The sequence below is a fragment of the Larimichthys crocea genome, chromosome XV (assembly GCF_000972845.2).
Source record: "Larimichthys crocea isolate SSNF chromosome XV, L_crocea_2.0, whole genome shotgun sequence".
Classification (NCBI taxonomy): Eukaryota; Metazoa; Chordata; class Actinopteri; family Sciaenidae; genus Larimichthys; species Larimichthys crocea.
This window is the reverse complement of record NC_040025.1, coordinates 22528567-22549935: the sequence shown is the minus strand read 5'-3', so window position 1 is coordinate 22549935 and position 21369 is coordinate 22528567. Positions and strand designations below refer to the sequence as shown.

The 21369-nt window shown below is 40.9% G+C and overlaps 2 protein-coding genes across 3 annotated transcripts in view; one reads left to right on the top strand and one right to left on the bottom strand.

Annotated features, from left to right (window-relative positions):
- The first annotated feature begins 836 nt into the window (after window positions 1-836).
- LOC104927905 (periphilin-1) lies at window positions 837-10148 on the top strand. Its single transcript, XM_010742087.3, has 7 exons — window positions 837-1174; window positions 2842-2925; window positions 3036-3139; window positions 3275-3477; window positions 5835-5893; window positions 8671-8829; window positions 9583-10148. Exons 1-7 carry the CDS (start codon window positions 1136-1138, stop codon window positions 9763-9765), a joined length of 831 nt encoding a protein of 276 aa, XP_010740389.2. The 5' UTR covers window positions 837-1135; the 3' UTR covers window positions 9766-10148.
- Window positions 10149-12886: 2738 nt separating this feature from the next.
- The window catches only part of LOC104927906 (prickle-like protein 2), a 33793-nt gene continuing 25310 nt past the window's right edge, over window positions 12887-21369 (bottom strand). Inside the window, exons 3-9 of one of the 2 annotated variants that reach the window (XM_019267762.2) lie at window positions 18537-18650; window positions 18304-18441; window positions 17777-17980; window positions 16753-16939; window positions 16008-16162; window positions 15115-15916; window positions 12887-15025 (exon numbers count right to left, since the gene is read on the bottom strand). In XM_019267762.2, coding sequence (XP_019123307.1) covers window positions 14073-15025; window positions 15115-15916; window positions 16008-16162; window positions 16753-16939; window positions 17777-17980; window positions 18304-18441; window positions 18537-18650 — 2553 coding nt within the window. In that variant the 3' untranslated portion in view covers window positions 12887-14072. Of the gene's footprint in view, window positions 15029-15114; window positions 15917-16007; window positions 16163-16752; window positions 16940-17776; window positions 17981-18303; window positions 18442-18536; window positions 18651-21369 lie in introns of both variants that reach the window. The other variant, XM_019267761.2, reaches the window with a different exon arrangement.

Below are 21369 nucleotides of genomic sequence, written 5' to 3'. Positions count from 1 at the left end.
CCAGGATACAGGAACTGGGTAATAATGATCAGTTTTATTCAACTTATTGCAAAGTAATTAACTCAAGCTGTCAGACAAATGTACACCGCAATGCAGTTACGCTGAAACTTACAATTAATTAAGAATCAGAAATACGGAGATATTGTTTGTGTTACCGCAACTCCCAAACGGTAAGTGAGATAGTAAGTGACAGCAAGAAAAAACAAAACTTTAACAATATACACCTATACAATATCCTATTTTAACACTACACATGTATAAATAACAGTTAAATAAAACCAGTAACAGTAAAATAAAAACAAAACAAGTAACAGTGAACTATGCAATATGTAAATCTATGTATGTAAATGTAATTGGCAGCCACTGACAAGCAACTTATTGTTTTTTTTTTGTCAAGTAAAGTAACTTGAATCTGAACATATGATTACTTAGTTACAATCCACCAGTTTTCATAGGCCGACATTAGAGTTTCATCTCTAATGCGCCATTATCTGGGCGGGTAGCTCAGTCCATAGGGACTTGGCTTTGGAACCGGAGGGTGGCCGGTTCAAGTCCCACATGGACCAAAAATATGGAAGGTGGACTGGTAGCTCAGGAGGTGCCAGAGTTCACCTCCTGGGCACTGCCGAGGTGCCCTTGAGGGGGGATCGGTGCCTTGCTCAAGGGCACTTTTAATAAAGTATATCTTCTTCTAAAGCCCAGTGACGTACAGCCAGCTACCTGACTGCTAAACAAACATGTTGACAGGTATAGTGGACTGCGCCTGCGCTCTCCCAGGAGAAATAGCCTGTTATTTAGTGTGTTGTTTTTTTTTGATGACCCCGTTATGACCGCACTCTGCTCTGATTGGACGGCAGTCGAAAAAGGAAGTAAAAACGAAGTTTCGTTATTCCTCTGCGGAAACCACACAAAACGCAGAGCGTCGCAGCGTGGGACGTCGAACTTGTTAAATCAAACTTGACAAGTCGTAAAAAAACCTGCGAGGAGACACGGAAGATGTAACGAGTTAAGTTTCCAGATGAGCCGAGGAGAGTAATTCAATAGGTCTGCACGCGCTTCCTGGTCCAGTTGGACTCGAGACAGAGAAATAAAAAGTCCTCGTGGCCAATTCACGCAGAACAAACAACGAGCAGACATGGATCACACAGCACCCCCGGACACACACCAAAACAAGGTAAAGGTGTGCGGGCGGTGTCGGGATGCAGCATTTGGTGACAACTTGTCTCAAAGTGTGTCGTGTGCTTGCAGAGTGACAGTCACGTGACATGCCTGCCTCTATGACCTTTATTTTTCCAGCAACATTAATTATTAACAAAGTCCCAGGACAGGACACCAACAGTAATAACTGCTTCCAGCTACACCAATGTGAGGAATAACTGCTTTTTTCTTTTCATAATTAAAGTTTATTTGTAAATAATTTTAAGGCTTGTGCTGGTTTATCAAAAAAAAGAAGCACTGTGAATGTGTTGTAGTTACATTTTCAGTGCAGGGGTATTTTAGCCTAAATAAAGGATTTTCTTTTCTTTTTTGTATTTAATTATTCTTTATCTAACCAGGAAGGGTCCCATTGAGATCAAAAAACTCTTTTTTAAGGGAGTCCTGGTCAAGACAGGCAGCAACACAAATGAAAACAGATACAAGACACACAGACAGAGATATAACAACACATAGCAACCTAGAAAAATAATAAAAGTGCAATACAAGCCATGACTCTTTCATTATCATTTTAAAAGCATTCAAATTAAAATATTCCAGTCTGAGGTTGCAGAGTAACCAAACACCCTTTTCCCAAGGGTTTTCAGTACGAGCACAGACAACATGTAAAAGTCCCTTTAATACTGCAAGTATTGTCCGTCACACATCCAGGAAATAAAACAACACACATAGAACCCGAGAATCTCCTTGTGTATGAAAATATACCAGTGAGTGTGCCTGCAGGTTGATAAACTATGCCATCCAACCCAACATAAAGCTCACAGCGGTGAGACAGTGCTTTACAATGAATACTTCATCTGAGGGACGCATGATAAGCTGTGTCAATCATATGCAATATCTGAGCAGAGGCACCATAGTCCAATATAGGTAAAAATGTAGCAGCAACAAGTCTCTTTTTTACATTAAAAGAGAAACACAGGATCTGAATACTTCCTCCACCACCTGTAAATGTGATACAAAAGTTTAACACAGTATACCAAAATACTTATTTAAGAGTTATCGCACAGAGACAGGTTTTTGAAATTGAATCTGGTGTTTCTCCAGAAACATAATAATACATTTTAGCTTACTACACTTTCACTCACAAGAGGCAGCATAATCAAAGTGTGAGTGTGTGTAAGAGACTATTTTTGGAAAGTCGCATGACTCTTCTCTTCGTTGTTATCTTGGATGTCTGTGGTTCAGGAATGCATTGCTCTACTGTAGAACAAGCTGATGTGAAATGGATTTAAAATCTTTGATTTAAGGCTCTGATGTACCGTTTGATAATCTTGTGTACGTCTGAGCACTAAAACATTACATTTTCCTAAAAAATCTGAATCAGCAATCTTACTGCATTGTTCATATTACATCCAGGGCTGTAATGAGTCGTTTCTTTTCAGTATTGTTTAAAGTTTTATGAAGCTATTATTCATTTAATCTATAAAATGTCAGAAAATGTTGATGACATTAAGACTGTCCAAAACTAAAACATACTCCATTTGAAGATAAAGAAATGGAGAAAACTGTCACATTTGTGGAGCTGTAACTTTATTTACTAATCTGTTTCAGCTCTTATAATATCACATACTACCTGTACTGTAACAGCATAATAACTGTGATTAACACAGTACTTTGTCTCTTCAGGGCACCGTGGTGCGGCACAGGGAACACAGCGAGTCTGAGTCTGTCGACAAGAGGCCCGCTGACGCCTCTGCACCTTCCGATCAGGTTCAGTTCCTCCTCTCAGATGTCACGTCTCAGAATGACCTTTTTAAGTCTGTACGATTGGGGGGAAAAAACATGCTGTGTGATGACTTGATTTATCCATGTTGGTTCAGGATGAGAGCAGGCCAATCAGAAGAGTACGAAGTCCATCCAGACCGAGGGCATGGTTATCCAGTTCTTACAAACCAAAGTTTGGAGGGCGAATTCACAGGCCGCGGTATATTTTATTTCCCTCACAATGTGCTGTCTTTCAAGTGACAACTGAGATACTTACTGAGATACCTGCAAAATATTGATGACTCTGGTGACTCTGGCTTTTTCTTTTTCTCTCGATTGATGCCGTTTTTCGAAGGGATGACCACTCGTTCTACAAACCTGGCTTCAGCAACCACAGGTACCACCACTTCAATCACCGGGGTTACTTCCACCGGAGAGATTACTTCCATCCTAAGCTTCACCACATCACACTGAGGGAGAGGGAACGAGAGAAGGAGAAGGAACGGTATGAGCAGAGAGAGAGCGCTGATGGGAGTTCACCTCCGAAACAAAGCAACAGTAAGTTTATGTCTGCAGCGGAAGCCTGTGAAAACAACATGATCGAGAAACGGTTAAAGAAGTCGACTGGCCCGCACAGAGCTCTGACCTTATTCCAGTCTAACATCTTTGGCAAAGAAAGATCAGATGCCCCCAGCTATTCTTTGTACTCACTGTGTCTGCACAAAATCACAATGCTGTTGTTCAGTGGTGAAGGCCAGTGATGAAAAGCCTCAGTGTTTATGTCTTATTCAAATCCCAATCACTGCAAAGACACACTTGCGAGCACGCACCGGTCAGGATTTTACAACATTATTTCTTATTCACAAGAGCATAACATTGTATACATTTATTAGAATCGCTTTAACACTGTGATTGAGGCACCTTGAAGCTGTAAAACACAAAGATGTTCCCTGTTGTGTTGTGCAGTTTTAGCACTATAGAGTGGATGAAAGTTCAAACCAGGCTACTGCAGAGAGTTTTAATGTAGTAAATTCAAGACTGTTAAACTAAATTAAATTAGTTCCTAAATCACCAAAACAATTGAATTTGCAAGGTCATGTGGCAGCACAGACTTGAATATTTCAATCTAAAATCTATGTGATGATATGATAGTTTTTACACTTAGCTTTTTGTACAAATCAAAACAAATAAGCTATAAAATGCTAATGCTGGTAGGCAGGTTTCAAGTCTTTATGCTAAGCTAACTGGCTGCTTAGTCTATCTTCACATTCACAGCACAGACAAGAGTGATATCAGTCTTCTCATATAATTCTCTGTGAGACAGTGAATTTCCCCAGAATGTCTAATTAAAAATCAAAATGTATTTGGGATGACGTGTTGGTGTTGTGGTTCGAACCCCAGACTGGAGCTCATGTCTGTATTTCTTGGTACTACCACAGTCCAAAACATGCAGTTAATAAGAATCTGAATTGCCCGTAGGTGTGAACATTAGCATGAATGGCTGTTTGTCTCGATGTGCCTGGTGATGAACTGACGACTTGTCCAGTGTGAAGCCCGCCTCTCACCCAATGCCAGCTGGGATAGCCTTCATCCTTCCACGACCCTGATGAGGATAAGCAGTTACAAAAGATGGATGGATGGATGGATGGATGTTAGTGTTGTGGTATATAAGTGCATGATTTGTGGGTTGCAGGGAGTTTATTTTCAGCTCGTGTGTAAATGCCTAAATGGAGGAACACACACACTCGGCTTCATTCAGTACAGTACAGTGGTTAGACACAATAACAGTATATATACACGATAATACAGTTTTATACAACAGCACAAACGATGTAAACATATGAGCCCCTGACAACAAATATGAAATTTAACAAAATGTTCATGTTATTGTTGCCGCCTCCTCTATATATGAACACATTTACACATGCGTATACAGCATGTTTACAAGCTTTACAGCATCTTTGTGCACTTCATTAAATGTCCATTGGGTGGCAGTATAAGCAAGCAGAGGCACACGCATGCACATTTCCATGAACACTTTGCATTACAAATATTTGGAGGGCATTTGCTCATCGTGGTATCTGGTGGTTGATAGGTAGTCACACTCTGGTAGCAACAAACCAGTGTTACATAATGCTGATCACTAAGAAGCTTTTCCTGGACTCAACACATGGATTATGTCAATGCTCCTACCAGTGATTTGATAGTAGTCCAGCCACTGAACAGTATATGTAAACTGTGTCATTTAGTTGCAGGTAGATTTATCTATGACCTCATCATTTGTCAGCATGGAAGTAAACAGGAGGAGGTTTAAGATCTGTTACGATTATGTTTTCTTGGTTTTAACACCAACTCTAGTCCTTGTCTTTGTTGATATTTTCCTGGTATAAAGTGGTGTGCTATGTTGTTTTTAACAACTGAGCTGTTGGTACTGTATGTTTTTATCTGCTCTTGCACTCAGGCACTGCATGTGTGCGCACACTGCAGCACTGTGGAGGTGTGTGTTTGTGTATGTGTGAGTGTGGAACAGGTTTTTTGTGTGCCTGAGTGATGGTGCGATGATGGTGACTCATCGCTGATTTGTGTGTATATGAGAGTGAGCGAGATAGAGAGGGAGACCAGCCAGCAATATATAATGAGCCATAACAAAACTATTGCTTCACACAGTGTACTGCAGTACTACATAACAAGGCAAAATTCCCAAATATCAGCAGATTTCTGCGTACAGATATATTGATTTTGGACCCTGACAGGAGGCTGAAGAGAAAGAGAGACTGATTAGGAAGCTTAGAAATACGTTCATACAGTAGATGCTGTAGGTACATATATGCATGGTAAATAGAAAAATGTATAAATGTGCTTCGTACAGACATAAATTCTCATGTGTTGACTGTGTGGTTTGTCTGTTTTTCCAGCTACTAGAGCTTTCTTACCAAGGTCCACCTCCAGCAGAGACAAGGACATGCAGTTCACCGTAAGTTCACAAGCAGAAAACATGCTCTGCTTTTCCCCTTCTGTCATTAATTGTGGATTAAATATATCGGCCGACCAGTTCCTTAAAAAAATGACCTTCCAAAATATTGATTTGGTGTAAGGCAACACGGTCTGAATGTTTTTATTGTGATATGATTTGTAGAATTATCTAAACAGCAAATGCATTTAAAGATGAAGTGATTTGGAAGGAAATGAAATGTTCTGTCATGTCCAATAACCTGATAAAACATGGTTTAATAAGGGCTGCAACGAATGATTATTTTCATCGATTTGTGCGCTGATTTATGTACTCGTACATGGCATTTTAGTTTGTTCGTTAGACCCGAGCTCATAGCAGAGCCCTACTTAGCTATAACAGCCCAGGTGCTGCAGAAAAGGCTGAAATCAAATGATGGCATAAATTTCTTGGCTGACCTAAACACAACAAGGAGCAGAGCAACACATGATGAATTGCTGGACACTGCTGTGGTAAAAAGTTAGAAGTGAAGAGAGGAGGAGGAATCAAAGACAGACTCGCTTGTTTCAGATTTTCTGCATTCTAATTAGTGTTGTCTTAATAAGTGTGACCAAAGCTGTTGATAACATTTTTTAAATATAGCCTAAAGGTACAGTCTGCTGTTTTTAGTACAACGACTGACACCAGGCAACAACAAACTTGTCTTAGCTTATTTGATAATGTCTGCTGGTGCTGCACTTCAGTAGTGTCTGTTGACAGTAACACTGATTAATATTGTCGAACTCTTCAGTATGATTTATTAGAGCAAAAGCCCAAATCGAAGTACTTCCACAATTAAAATTATGCATTACAAAATGTAATCAGGAAAATTAATCTTCTAATACGCAGCACTAATGATTTACCGTGCTACTTTCTAATAAGATTTTTTATCTATGCTGTGTAAATTAGTAAGAAGTAAGAACAACTTTTTGGTTGCCAGGTTGTGTGACATTCCTTCTCTGGTGTAACTTTTTAGCTGGCTCTTTAATTCATGTTGCTGGCTGATTACAAAGTAAGAAAATTGTGCCCTGTTATTAATGATTTACTAACATATTAAAGCGCAGAGTTATTAGAAGGTGGCTAAGTAAGTGAGTCATTAAAGCTGCATTAACAGTTTTTTTGGGGGGCAGGTGGAAACAAGTTAATATGACGAACCCGGCAATCAATTTCTTATTTGCACATCCAGCAGACACGGAGCAACATTATCGTTCATTTGGAGTTGTGAATCTGACCAGAGGGCTGTACTATGAAGCAAGATTAATGGTTAGTGAGGTGTGTTGAGATCACGAAGGTGTCTCTCTTTTAACCTGGCCAGATCACCATGGTAACTCATATTGCAGAGCTAACCTGCTCCGGAGGAGGTTGTGTTCAGATTTTCGGATTTAAATCGGCTGCAAAAAACGTCTTCACCTGATGAAATTCTCACTTGATATAGATTAGCCGTTTGTTCGTAATGTCACAGTACGAAGCGGTGTAGTTAAATACAGTTGTGCAAACCACATTCATCATGTGACGTCCTAGAAATTACTTTTTTATGATTACTAAATTGTTTTCATAATTATGTTGTGGTGACAGCTTAATCGCTGCCTGGAGTATGTTCAGAGACAATGTAAGTTCCCCCTTGCTTCAGGTAATTAACACTTTAATGTTACACATCATTCAGTCGATGAAGGCACAGAGCAGCTGCAGATGACTTATTTTTATGTTTGGTCCAGTTTTGCTGCTAAGTCTGTTTACACTGCTGGAACTGAAAATGGATCTGTCCATAATTATTTTGTCATGGGTAATATAAATCAATTAATTTCACTTTGATTTATTTGAATTAAAAAAATAAAGTGATTTCCTTTGTCCTTCATCATGGGACAGTGTCAGACCTAAATATAATTCTTAGTATAGAGTATTGGAAAGAAAACATGAAGCATTAAGATGCATTTATCTCTTGCCTTATTTGCAGCAGTGTTCCTTTTTTCTTCTCTATAGACATCCATTGTAACGAAGTAGGTGGCACCCAGTCCAGTTTTGTGTGGAAGAAGAGCCGAGTGACGTGTCAAACGCCCCCTTTTATGGGAACTCGCAAAGAGTTCTGAAAAGAAAACCTGTCAACAAAGACAACCACGGTCGTGATACCCGCAATCTATGACTTAAGTTTTAGATTTTGTCAAGCCAGCTCAGCTTCGTTACGTCAGATTTGCTTCATATTACACCCCTCAGCTGACTCTGGTCAAGGGAAATATCTAGCTCAGCTACCAAATGCTCCTCTTATGTTCTGCAACTGGTCGCTAACGATGACTGTACAGTTGGTTTTTAGAGATTTTGAAACAAGAAACGCGTCAAAACAGTAAAGTTGTGGGCTCTAAAAAACAAAATAATTAGCCTATAGATGCTTTGTAGAGCTGAGAAGAACTGCAGGCAGGTGATGGCAGCTTTAATACAGGGTTGTGGGTAAATATATTTTATTTCTGCCTTAGCTCTAAATAATTAACAAATGATTTATAAATCTAAGTAAAAAGTAATAGAAGGAATTGGTACTAGTTTGACTTTTGTTTCTTCACACCCTTTTTTAATCATATTTTTAATTTCAATACATTTGCAGTCAGAGCAAAGTCTGAATTTATAATCTTGCCTCGTTACAAGTTGACACGTGGAACTTCACTTTAGTCTTCTGGTCATTAGCAGCTCAGTCACCATCAGTGTTTGCACCAATGTTTTTGGCCAACTGTCTGGTTACTACAGTCCAAGTCTTTTCTCATCTTCTTTTGCAGGTTTGTCAGACCGACAGGAATCATAGCAGGGAGCGAGATCACAGGGGGACCAAAAGTAAAGAAAGAGAACGAAGCAGAGACAGGGAGCTCCCTTCAACCGCGAGCCAGACGGTGGCACGAGACAGAGCCATCCAACACAAGAGGAGAGAGATAGATGAGGTAGAGGAGTGTCATTACACAAACACAATCACCTTGGGAAAAGGGTTAGTTATAAACAGACGGAGGAAGAGGACAGATAAGAGAAGGCTGGATTAGAGAGAGAGCGACAGAGGATAGATCTTGGAAAGTGCTGGGAGACATGAGACGAGAGGAAAAAAAAAAAGATTTTTGTAGCCTGAAATGTTGAGCCTGAAGCGCCTGAGTGTCATTATAGTCTTCACTTTCCTGAGCTTGACAAAGAAGAAGTGTGGTGAGATCTTTGTTGGCCTTTTTTTAGTTTTATAATTGAGCAAAAATTAAGATAGAGGCTTTTTATCTAAGCTCACCTTCATCACAAGAGGCTCCAACACGTGCTTTAATGCTGTCTTCAATGTGACAGACGTCACATGAGGCTCTCTGCTCATCATCTCTGTGTTTGTGTGTGTGTGAGAGAGAGAGAAAGAGAGAGTGTGTTTCCACCCACTTGACGGAAAAAGAAGGCCTCTTGCTTTTCATATCTCCATGGTTGCAGGATTATAGAGGCATTGCAAGAAACAGTCTGGCAACAGGTAGCTGATGCAAAAAAAAAGTCTATTTGCTTCTTATACAGGCACACACAGTTTCTGCAGATTGTTAATCCATTCAGCGGTAATTGAAAACGCATGACACGACTTCTTGCTCTGCTCATTTGCTCCTTTCCTTCCAACACTCTCACTTTCTCCTCTGTCTCTATTTATTTGTGTGTGTGTGTGTGTGTGTGTGTGTGTCTTACAGGTGTACTATCAAGAATGTGAAATGTTTGGCCTTGTGGCGAAGATGCTTATAGCAAAGGATCAGTCCCTGGAGCGTCCCATTCAGGCCTCGCTGCAGGAGAACCTCAGGGACATCGGCAAGCGCTGCGTGGAGGCCATGGAAAAATTTATAGAGGACTACGACTCCAGGGAGCTGTCTCACTAATCAGACTCATCATGCCTGTCTTCCTAGCTAAACATGTTTATTTCAGGTGATTAAATGCTGATTTTGTTTTGTGTTAGTAAAAGTAAGAAGCTCGTACGTTTTTGCCTGGACCAACTGGACAAAGTGCCCCTTGTGTGTTCTGCCTTATGGTGAGCACTGAGCAACGGCGATTAAAATAAAAATGAAAGGGAAACTTTGATTTGATGCTGCTTCTAATGTAGAGACTAATGCTGATGATACAGTAATACACTGGGCTGCATTGCTTGTAAAGAAGCCAGAAATATATTTTGTCACCCGACTGACATGCTTAATTTATAATCATTTGCCTTTCAATACTTTAATGTTGTTTATACCATATTAAACATGAAGTGAGTTAAAACAAATAAATAAATAATCAGTGACTTATTCATGGCTAGATAGGCAAGACATAATCAAGTCATAGCAGGGAATACATGAGTCAGTCAGTAGGTAACAATACCACACATTGTTTAGGGTTGAATTGAAGGGTTTATTGAAGTGGGTTTGTATGAGATTCATATCCATTGTCAGTGTTTTACCTACAGTAATAGTATAGTTTGTTGTATGTATTGTATATGCTCTCTTCAAAGCCACCAGACTTCATTGACCCAAACTGTAATTTTACCTGCAGAACATTGGAGTGGGTTGTCCATCGTTGCCTCGGTTAGTTAGTTTGTGTGTGCAAATGTGCGACTTGGATGTTTCAACACAGTTCGGATGAACTTACTGCTGTGGATCGAGTCAGCGGGAAAAGAGCGACTCTGTTTTTGTGAAGCGGGTCTGGTGGCTTTGGAAAGACGCCTCAGTTTCCTGTCAGACAGCTAGGTAAAGCGTTGGGAAAAAAAAACTCTAAATATAGCACACACATAAACTAGGTGGGCCTTTTTTTTTTCTTTTTTTTTTTAAGTGGCTAGAATACGATTTCTGCTGCCCCCGTTCATAGCACTGCGTTGCTTAGCTTCTGTGCTGCTCCTCCTGTCAGCTCCTCCAAACTGGGGGCGTGCCATCCATCATCTGCTGCAAGCAATACACTGTATTAGTACCTTATGCAACCTCACTTCAAAATACCCAAACTATCCCATATTCTCTTTGATGTTGAGCCTGACTGACACAACAGCATGGTCGATACTGGCGTCTCATAAAAAGATCGATAGAAGTCAGCTAATAGAAATGCAGCACAGGAATACCAAAAATACATTTTTATGTTATTCAGGAACACACAACTAGTGTTTATTTTCCAACCTGCTCTGTACGGATACTCAATTCTTAAAGTACCGCTACAATAGTCTTTACACATGAAGCTCAGTTTGATCATCAGGACGAGCCCTTTCTCAAAATAACCCTGATGACGTCGTAGTGATGTCATCAGGGTTATCTCTCAGAAAGGGATATCTTCTGCACTGCTGCTTCAGTTTTATTCAGTCGTTATTGGTCAGTCTCAGTCTCCCATCTTTATGAAAGTGGCACGCTGAATCACTGCAGAACCTGTTGTGTTTATGTTCAGACACAAATATCATTAACAGATTTTTTTTTTTATGTCAGTCTGACAGATCAGGCTCCAGTTTCATCACTGGTTTAGATAAACAGATCTGCTATGTCCCGATTTCATACTATATACTAACTGCAGTAAACTATTTGTCAAAGTATACCATGTTTTACTGTAAGTATATACTTACTAGGTATAACAGATGTTGATCAAATCTCTACTTTGGAAAGCCACCAAATATTAAACTTTGTTTAAAGGCAATTTCAAAATTTCTTTCATAATACATTAAATATTTTGAAAAATAGTTGCTGAAAACATGTGAAAAGAATTTGAAGTTTTCAGTCCAGGATTTTTTGGTGCAGTCCTAAAGGGTGGCTCAATGACACACTGAGGCCACCTTGAGCATATCCCTGCACCTCTAGCAGAGAGATAGAGATGAATTCATCTCGTTCACAGTGTGCATTTTCTGAACTCATATGACACATTTCAGTCGCTTCAAAATTGCTGCTTGACTTCAGCACATTTTTTACCTGATTTTGAAACCTAATTTCATAAACTTGTTATTTCTAGTCATTCAAATTTGGCTGGATGGTTAATATCACTGCCTTCTTTGGTCTGACAAACTCAGAACACATTTATTCTTACTTTCCACAGACTTTAAACTGTAAAGGTTCTCAGTTGTCCAGGTCATCTTTCTTTGAGAAGGGCAACCAGACTTGGTCGTTGTTCTTTCAAACTTAAAAGGGTTCTCCAGTGATTCAACATGTCACTTTCATAAAGATGGGAGACTTGGTTGTTGTCGTTTCAACATGTTAACAATCCCATGAATGCTAAACACTGGGTTTCGCCACTGGCCAGTCAGAAATGAAGTCCTTTGGATGTAGGAGAGGTGAAATGTCTTTGCAGATCTACAACCAATTCCAGTTGCCTCAGAAGAAAACATATTTTAGCCAATCTAGTAACACAGTAGGCATGGTAATGTCGGTCTGACAGCCATTTCATTTCATCATTTTGGTTCAGACTGAAATGTCTCAACAACTATTAGATGAATTGCCTTGAAATTTGTTACAGATATCCATGGTTCCTAGAGGATGTATCTTAATAACCTTGGTTATCCCCCTCACTATTCCTCCATCATCGAGTCAGAATTTTAATTGGTCTAATATTTTGTTTATGACCATATACCTGCAGAACTAATGACATTCCCCCTCAGCCTCAGCTCGATTTGCTCCTTCATTTCCTTTTTCACATTACATTTTCGCTACATTCTGAAGGCAGGAAAAGGCATGGGTGCAATTGAGAAAATGTAAAAAATAACTGCATTTCATTTAGCTGAGTCATTTCCAGCAGCGTCCTGCTTTTGTGCATGCTGGCTCGCTGGCATGGCTTACTGGGACACTTTATGAAACTGAGTGATTGTTAATGAAATTTGTTTCACCTCTGCTTTTCCTGCTATGGTAAATCAAAATGTCTGCAGTGGAAAGAAAGTCTATAGTAAAAGTAATGAGTGAATTTTCCCAGTGTGGACACACTACATACTCAAAACCTGCTTAGTGTGAAATATGGGTAAGTTACAACCAACCAGAGATCCCCGTACAACTTATAGATACAACTTGCTGGTCGTTCATTGAAGAACACTTTATTTTCAGTATGAGACAACACCAACAAATTAACATGCAAGTCTTCCTATCTCTACATCATGTTATACAAATAATGATTCTTTAGTTACAAAATATATAAATATTTAAGACCATATGTACAGAACATTTACATTACTACATCCATTACTTTATTAAGTTTATTACTATATATACATTTAACAGGTATTGTTCTTTAATATTATCATAATTATTATTTGCATTATTATTATTATTGTTGCCATTATTAGTATTATTCTTAATCATCTATAGGTAACTCTCAAAAAACAAAGCATGTTGCAGAAGATAAAACGGGACCATACCTGACGTTACTGTGCCTGAATGATCAAGGAGCAGAGGCTGTCCGGCGCTCTGTCCTTGGTAAAGCATGGAGAGCTGGCTATGTAGAGCACAAAGTTCAACAGACTATTTTGTACAGGGTGATAACAGGGCTAGCGAGCCAACACTATATTCCAGCAGCATTTGGATTCCACTGAGGTAAACAATGACATAGCTTGGAATCTAGCACGTAACTTTCACTATCCCAACACAATTTTGGGGGGTTTTGTCCACATAGAAGAAGTTTGACTTGCCCAGGGCTTGGATCACTGAGCTGCGACATGAACAGTCAGATCACTGCAGGTTTGACCAGTTTGTCTTCCCCTTTTTCAGACTGCAAAGGGATTCTCCCGTAACATGGGTACACGCACAGACACGCACATACATCATGTTATTTACCTTGTGACCACTGTATATTTTAGTAGTCAAATTCATAAGTGCTTCCTGGTACCTTCAGAGGAGTTGATCTCTATCATTGTAAACATTTCTGTTGTGTAAGCCAGCTGAGCTTCCTCTTATGATTAGGTCATTCTGTGTAGGTGTACACAAACACTACCCGGTGTAGAGTTGTGTAAGCTCACAAGCACAAAAAATAGGCCGTTTCTGTCTTCAACCCCAACACACACTCACACTAACACACACATAAACTCATACACACAAACACTTTATTCACTCTCACTGGCAACTGTCTCACTCTCACCTTCCCACTCCCTCTGTTCCACCTCTCTGTTGCTTTAACTGTCTCTCTCTCTCTCTCTCTCTCTCTCTCTCTCATCTCTTTCACTCTCCTGCTCATACCTCACCATCTCTATCTTTTTGCTCTAAATCTAGGAAATTATGCAGTTTTTGCTCTTCCTCCTCTGACGGGTGTGCAGCTGGCCGTGAATTGGTCCGTGGAGAGGTCCATGGTGGCCAGCTATCCCAGAGGGGCTGTAGCGATGACGCAGCTCCTCGTTGTTGATGTAGCAAAGCTGCACAGGCCGAGGAATTGGTTCACCCAGGAAATAACCCTCATCTCCCTCAGACTCGGAGGAAGAAGAGCAGCTGGAGCACCAGGGGTCAGCAGCCTCCATGTACCCGTCGCCCCAGCATGGCCCACCCAGCCCCACAGGTTGCCAGCCAGCATTCTGCAGGGTGAGATCAGAAGTGGTGCGTGGGCATGGCCGGTGAGGCTGCTGTCTGTACCCGCCTGGATCCAGACCAAACAACTCCCGAGCAGCATTACCGGAGGGGAAGCGATCATAATCCTCCTGGATGCGACGGTAAGGCAGCTCTACCATTTGAGCGGGCCTGTCCGCCACCAGGTGCAGGGCGTTATCAGATCGGGAGCGGCGAGAGCGTTTGTGGTGGCGGCCACTCCGGTGCTGTCCATTACTGTGGTTTCCACGGTGGTGTTTGCGGCGTCTTGGTTGTGGCTGCTGTTGCTGTGTCACGGGTTCCTGCCCATTGATGCGTCGGCGGGGCATTCTGTCGCTCATAGGAGCCATCCTCAGGTTTCCACTGCTGCCCATCACACCAACACGACCTTTATCATTGAAGCCCAGTGGCTGTGGGCCATCCCAGTACTGCAGCGGGTAGCCTACTCTAAGTGGAGCGTACATGTTATTATTGTAAGGGCGAGAGGAGGACAGTGACTCTGTGCTGTGGAACTGGACTGAGGAGCTGAGGGTGCCCATGTTGCTCTTTTCAGACACATTCACACCTGAGTCTTTACTCAGGTCGGGCATGGAGAACCTAGACAAATGCTCCTGGCGCTTACTGCCCCCGTCCAGTGAGTTACCTGCTAAAAGAATAAACCACATGTCACATTTTCATGTCATTTGGCATTATGCTATATTATATCAAACTGTATCATTTACATCAATATACCTGTAGCATTGGACATAGTGAGGGAGTCCATGGATCCATGAGGAGTCTGTTCTAGAGGAGTGAGGGGCTCATTGAAGCTCATGGCGTTGATGGGGTTCCTCCTGGTCAGTGGTGGTCTGCCATCTCTCTGGAATCCATGCAGGCTGATGCTCCTCTTGTCAGAGAAGCCCTGGTTCTGGCTTGACATCTCATTGAAGCTCATCTGGGTGCGTAGCTTGCTGGGCCTGAACTCTTCCTGGGGATGATGGGTCCAGTTTTCATTAAAGGAGTGACCCCTCAGAGCAGCCATAGGGGTCCTCTTAGCATTGCCTTGTTCTTTTCCCCAGGAATCAGGCCTCTTCCCTGCGTTGGCTGTACTCTGAGCTGGAGGATGAGCATTTGCGTTGGGGTTGTAGCCCTGCCTGAGGTTACACTGACCCAGCAGATGTATAGGTGCTGGTGTGGGGGAGGCTTCCCGCTGGGGGCCCTCATAGGCAGCAGGGACGTATGGGTCATCCCGGCTCATCCACACCTGGTTAAGGCTTGGGGCACGGCTCGGAGTACGGCTGGGTGTGCGGTTAGGTGTCCTGCTTGGGGTCTGGCTTGATGTGAGGCTTAAACGATCCATCTGAACAGAAAGGGGATCACTTTCAGCAGACAGGCGGTCAGGCATTGGTGGAGGAGCTGACTGGCGGGCTTCGGCACTCCGCCTCCCCTCCTCAGCATTCCTGCGCTCTTTTTTCCCAATCTTGGTGCTGTGCCGTGATTCACGGGAACGGGCACTTTGGAAGGCCGAATCTGAGGAGTCAGACTCATCTGGATCCTGATAGGTTCAAATAAAACAGTTTAGTATTGCTAATATGCAAACATATCATTCAGTCTATGCATGAATGTTGCTTTTTTTGGTTACCCACCTGTCCAGCGCTGCAGGACCGTGAGCAGAAGATCTGCCCCTGCTTTGGCAGGAAGGGGCGGCCCAGGAGAGAGCGCTTGCAACGGGCACAGCAGAAACATTCCTCAGTTGCGTGCCAATGCTGCCCATCGTATGTCATCTGGCCTTGGTCAATACCTGATGAGAAAACATAAAGTTATTAGTAAACACAAAAGGCTTTAAGTTCTTACAAATGGTAATCTATCTTTAACACTACTGTAAAAATCTTATTCTGTGCAGCTAATGAACAAAGCCCACAGTCTGATTTCACCATTTGCCAGTAGATTAAGCTCATTTTTGTTAAATATGTGCTGAAAACAAGTTTAAAAAATAGTCTAAACAGAGAGTTTGCCCATCACTCGATTTGTAAGATGGCACGAAAACATTTCAACAATGCTGCTCCCCAGCTAGAGGAAGTAATCATCTTTCACAGCTCCCATCTGGATACAACATGGGAGCATCCTCTGAAACACACTCTTTCACTGTTACTGGAGCTTGTGATGATAATAACCATCTCACTGCACTGACTCCACCTCTCCACAGCTGTGGCACACAAGGCTTGAGATGATAACACCCACACTTACAATAAATGCCTGTTAGACGTTTTCTACAAAGTTAGTATAAGAAAAACATGTCCGTGTGTTTTGGTAACTTTCATTTATGCTACAGGGCTTAAAGCAACAATAAAAAAATAAAAATGAATAATTTGAATAAAAAATGTGATGTACCTATGTGTTCTCCACATGCGTCACAGTACTCTGCATAAAGGGACTCAAAGCAGTTGCAGCAGTGTGGCCGTCCATCCTTCATGATGTAGCGCTGGCCGCCGAGGGTTGTCTCGCACTCATAGCAACAGAAGTGCTTCATGTGCCAGTGCCTGCCCTCTGCCTCAGTGCATTCATCAGCAAAGATTATCTGTGTGACCCAAAAATTACATTAATCAACAAGGATATTATACACAGAGATACCATAGAGTTAATGTAAAATGATTCCTTTTTAGCTGGTTTTATATCTGTCTGATGACATTTAATATTGCTGCTGAAAGAAGTAAGATCGTCATGCGTAGCTATGATGTTTGGAGTATCTCAGGGTACCATCCTTGGCCTGTTATTATTCTTTCAAACACTCATTACACTTGTTGGTAATTCCACCAAAGAGAGATTCCTTCCTGTTTGAATATTTAGAGAAAGAAATGATATGCCCTCCAAAGAAAAGAACATTGTGTTTCCAATCAGTGATGATCTAGATATCATTCCTTTATTCATGTATTTTATGACATTTAAAATGGATGTTGCTATGTTTCAAATTTCAAATATATCCAGAATTATTGCTGTAAAAAAACTCATTATTCTCCAATATCACCAGCTGGCAGCAATCTTGGTGTCACGTCAGTGAGCATGTGATATCAATCATATAAAACTATTCATGATTTAAGGATAATCAAGCCATTTGTATCAAATACAAATGCTTCCTCATTTAAATGGACACAGAAACTGCTGCGTTTTAATGTACTTTAAGTAAACAACTCTTACTCGACTTAAATTCGTACAGAGCACACTGGCCACAGTTATTATTATTGTTGTCTCAGGCCTGCTCGCCACACATTAGAAAACAAGCAGACTCTTTGAGACATGGCAAGAATACTGAGACATCTTTTCTCTCCAGACCAGTTTCAACCACATCCAAGACTCGCTAGCTATGAACCATTCAGCCATTTCCAACCCAAAGGGCTCCAGGCCCAGACAGGCGCACCTCATCACAGGCACAGCAGCGGGGTTTCAGCCTCTCAGCATGGTGCCGGCCACAGTAGATCTTGCCGTCCTGGTAGAAGTAGATGAGATCCACCAATAGTTCCTCACACATGCTGCAGACAAAGCAATGAGGGTGCCAGCATTTTCCATGACCCGCCCTTGCAGCAAAAACCACAATGTCCCCACCGTTTATTTGACCACCACACTGTAGGAGAGAAGAGGAGGAAAGGAAAGGAAAGGAAAGGAAAGGAAAGAAAGGGATAAAGAAAAAGATTCATACAAACTGTAATATGTTGAGAGGGAAAGTGACAAGATGGTACTTGACTATTTTCTTTTAAAGATTAAAATGTTTTTCTACTTTCATCTAAAAAAACAAAATAAAGCCCAGGCAAGCCAAACTGAGAAAATAATTTAAAAAAAACATAGGCTGAATTATCTGTAGATACAACCTTACAAGTTAGTTTTGCCATAATGAGTGAAATGGAGGAAAAGAGAACAAGAAGAAGGAAGGTTGGTTGTTGATTTTACCTTGTCACAAATGGCCCCGTTGATGGTGAGGGGGAAGGGACGAACATTGCCTCTTCCCAAATTGTCTTTCTTACGTTGGTTGCTGAAGAGCTTCAGCTCTCGTTTCTCTTCCTCATCCAATGCATTACAGTAACGCACCTGAACAACACAGTTCATGGTCAGGCATAATCATAAAAACTACTGGAAGGCATGAAAACAAAGACAAACTGCTCAAGATATAGTGTGCTGTTTACCTCATTGTCATGTGGTGGCAACTGGTGAAGCAGTTGTTTGATGCGATATTTCTCTCCAGGGCTGTTTATATAGGGGACCTTCTCTTCTGGTAAGGAGTTATAATACTGATGCACCTGAAACAAACAACATTAAACATGTGGCTGTTATACTGCTTTAGAGTATTCAAATGTTTAACCTCCATTAAATGAATGTGGGCCACTTGAGGGAAGTGGAAACAAGCTTTAAAAACACTGACACACTATCAACATGTAAGGTTCGTATGCTGAACTTTTTAGCAGTTGCTTATTTACACATACAGCAGGTCCGAAGCAACATTAGCATTCATTTAAAGTTGTGTTAAACTGGGAGATACAGCTGCATGTCATTAGTGTAGCAATGGAATAAAATGTTATGTTGCCCAGTGGGAGAATATAGAGTGAAAATAAGACTGGTCCCAGAATGAAGCCCTGAGGGACTCCACAGTTTACTGAATCTCGATTTATCAAGTAAGAACAAAACCACTTCAGAGCTATCACAGATTTAACAACTTAAAGCCACAGCCTCTCAGTCACAACCTTGTGATCGACTATCAAGAGCTGCAATCAAGTCTCGCAGTCCAAGACTGAAACATTTGACAGTGTCAGCCTTTCTTAGAAGATTAGAAGCACCGTGATCCTGTCGATAGAATTTTTTACACTTTGAGTATGGTAAATAAATAAGTCATTATATGTTTATTATACTGAATTAAAGGTAGGCTAGTTTACATCATACCTTATTTCATGATTTCATGGTGACAAACCCGCCTAAACGGATCTCTAATTACTTTTGAATTAATTTATCACGGTCTTCTTGCCAATAGATTTTGTTGTTTTGCCCTCCATCATCTGTGCCCTTGGAAACTGGTGTCTGGGATTCAAAGTGGGTGGCACAGTATGCTCTGTGCTGCTGCTGCTGCAGACACAACCTTGAACAATATCAAGTTCTTTACATTTTCAACAGCTAATATTCACAGTGCTTAAAGGAAATCACAGTTACCCATACTGATATTGCAATTACAATTGATGATGCAGTTGGATTTCATAACCATCGCCTGAACCTCCTTTTGTTTCTGCATGTTAGCAGGTAGAAACAGAGAAAACCTTTATCTGAGAAGCAAACACTTAAAGGACAGAAAGCAATCTTGTCACTTGTCTCTGATTTTCAGCAAAACAGCCTTTGACACAAAGTAGTCTGGTGTTCAGCGCGGTGTAAAGATCTATTTTGCTGAAGTTGTTGTGATCCAATTTACATAATCAGTGGGGTGAAGAGTGAGATGGAAAGGCAGTGCGTCTCTAAGTACTGCCCCTCAGATTCTCTATAACCCACCGATCTGTTTTATTTTACGCTGTTGAGAGTGTCACTGAGTCTTGTGCCAGTTTTAAAAGTCAGAGTAATTTGTGGTGACAGACTTTTCACCAGAATCCATCTCGGAAGGAGAGGAAACAGATAAGGACAACTATATCTCTGAATATTCACTCATTCTTTCTGTGTTGTCTATCAGGCTGCAAAAACACTTTAACTGTAATGTTTTCTTTAACAGCTAAACATATGTAAGGGCTGCAACTAATCATTTCTATTATCAATTCTTCTACAGAAGATTGTCTCAATTAATCGTTTGTTTCTGGTCTTGTGATAAGTAGTAAACAGTTCAGTCTGGGTCACCACAGTTAGGAGCATGTTGTCAGAAACTTTGTGGAAACTGTGATGGGGATTTTGAGTTCTGAAGGCTCAATGAGCGATTCCACGTAAAATATTGATTTATTGACTTTTAAAATGGGAGTGACATTAATGACTTTGTGTGAGGAGAAACTAAAAGTGACAGGCTTTTGTGACAAAACACACACACACAAAAAAAGCATTACATTCAAGTGTATTAAAAAAAAAAACAGGCAGCTAGAATTGCCTGCACCCCCTGTTGGATGACAGAGGCTGCAGCCTCTTTCAGCATCCTGTCAAGATGGCTGACTGAAGAAAATGACTGTTATCAGCCCCGTCTGTCATCTGTTAACAGAGCCATAGGAGGCCTGTTGCATTAGAGCACTGCCCTTACTAAATAAAGACTCTTTGTTTGTTTATAGACAATACAGTCGAGCAGAACTGTGTTTATCTTATGTCAGTGCTGACGAAAAATATGATGAGGAAATATCTTCTATCTATCAATTGATTACATTAGCTTGGTCATGCATGCAATTTAAATCCATTTAAACTGCAAATGAGACCACACAGGGAATTGTGAAACCTGGACGTATAAACACACTACCACACAATTTCAATTAGATTCATCCAAACATTCACTGACTCAAATTACCTCCACTCCTCTGGGTTTAAATTTGCAAGGATACACTAAAATACAGAACAAATTGAGGCCCAGCATACCAAAAGCATCATTAAATAAAAAAATGATGATATGTTAATAGACATATTTCTCTTGTATTTTTAGAAATATGTTATAATCATCTACTTGGTAGTGATCAGGGAAATTGCTTATTACTTTATGGAACTCTGGCTGGATAAATACAACCCAACATTTGCTTAATTTGTTCATTGCTCCAGTCAGTGTAATCAGCTAATGACTGTAGTTCCTTTTCATAATTTTGGTTCTGGTTGTCAGTCTGTCTGTCTGTCTGTCTGTCTGTCTGTCTGTCTGTCTGTCTGTGAACTATCTGTTCTTACACACTGACAGCTGAAAAATGTCCTTACAATTAATCTTCCATGAAACGCCTGATAGCTAAATCTCAGGAATTTGTACGTCTTTCCCTGCCCTTTCCTCTTCCTCCCCTTGTTTAACTCAAACAGACTAAAACACCATGAAGG

Coding starts and splice junctions, on each gene's coding strand:
- LOC104927905 (XM_010742087.3), top strand. CDS start 1,136: ATGGATCACACAGCACCCCCGGACACACACCAAAACAAG. Junction 3,140..3,274: donor GGGCGAATTCACAGGCCGCG/GTATATTTTATT, acceptor CGTTTTTCGAAG/GGATGACCACTCGTTCTACA. Junction 8,830..9,582: donor AGAGGAGAGAGATAGATGAG/GTAGAGGAGTGT, acceptor TGTGTCTTACAG/GTGTACTATCAAGAATGTGA.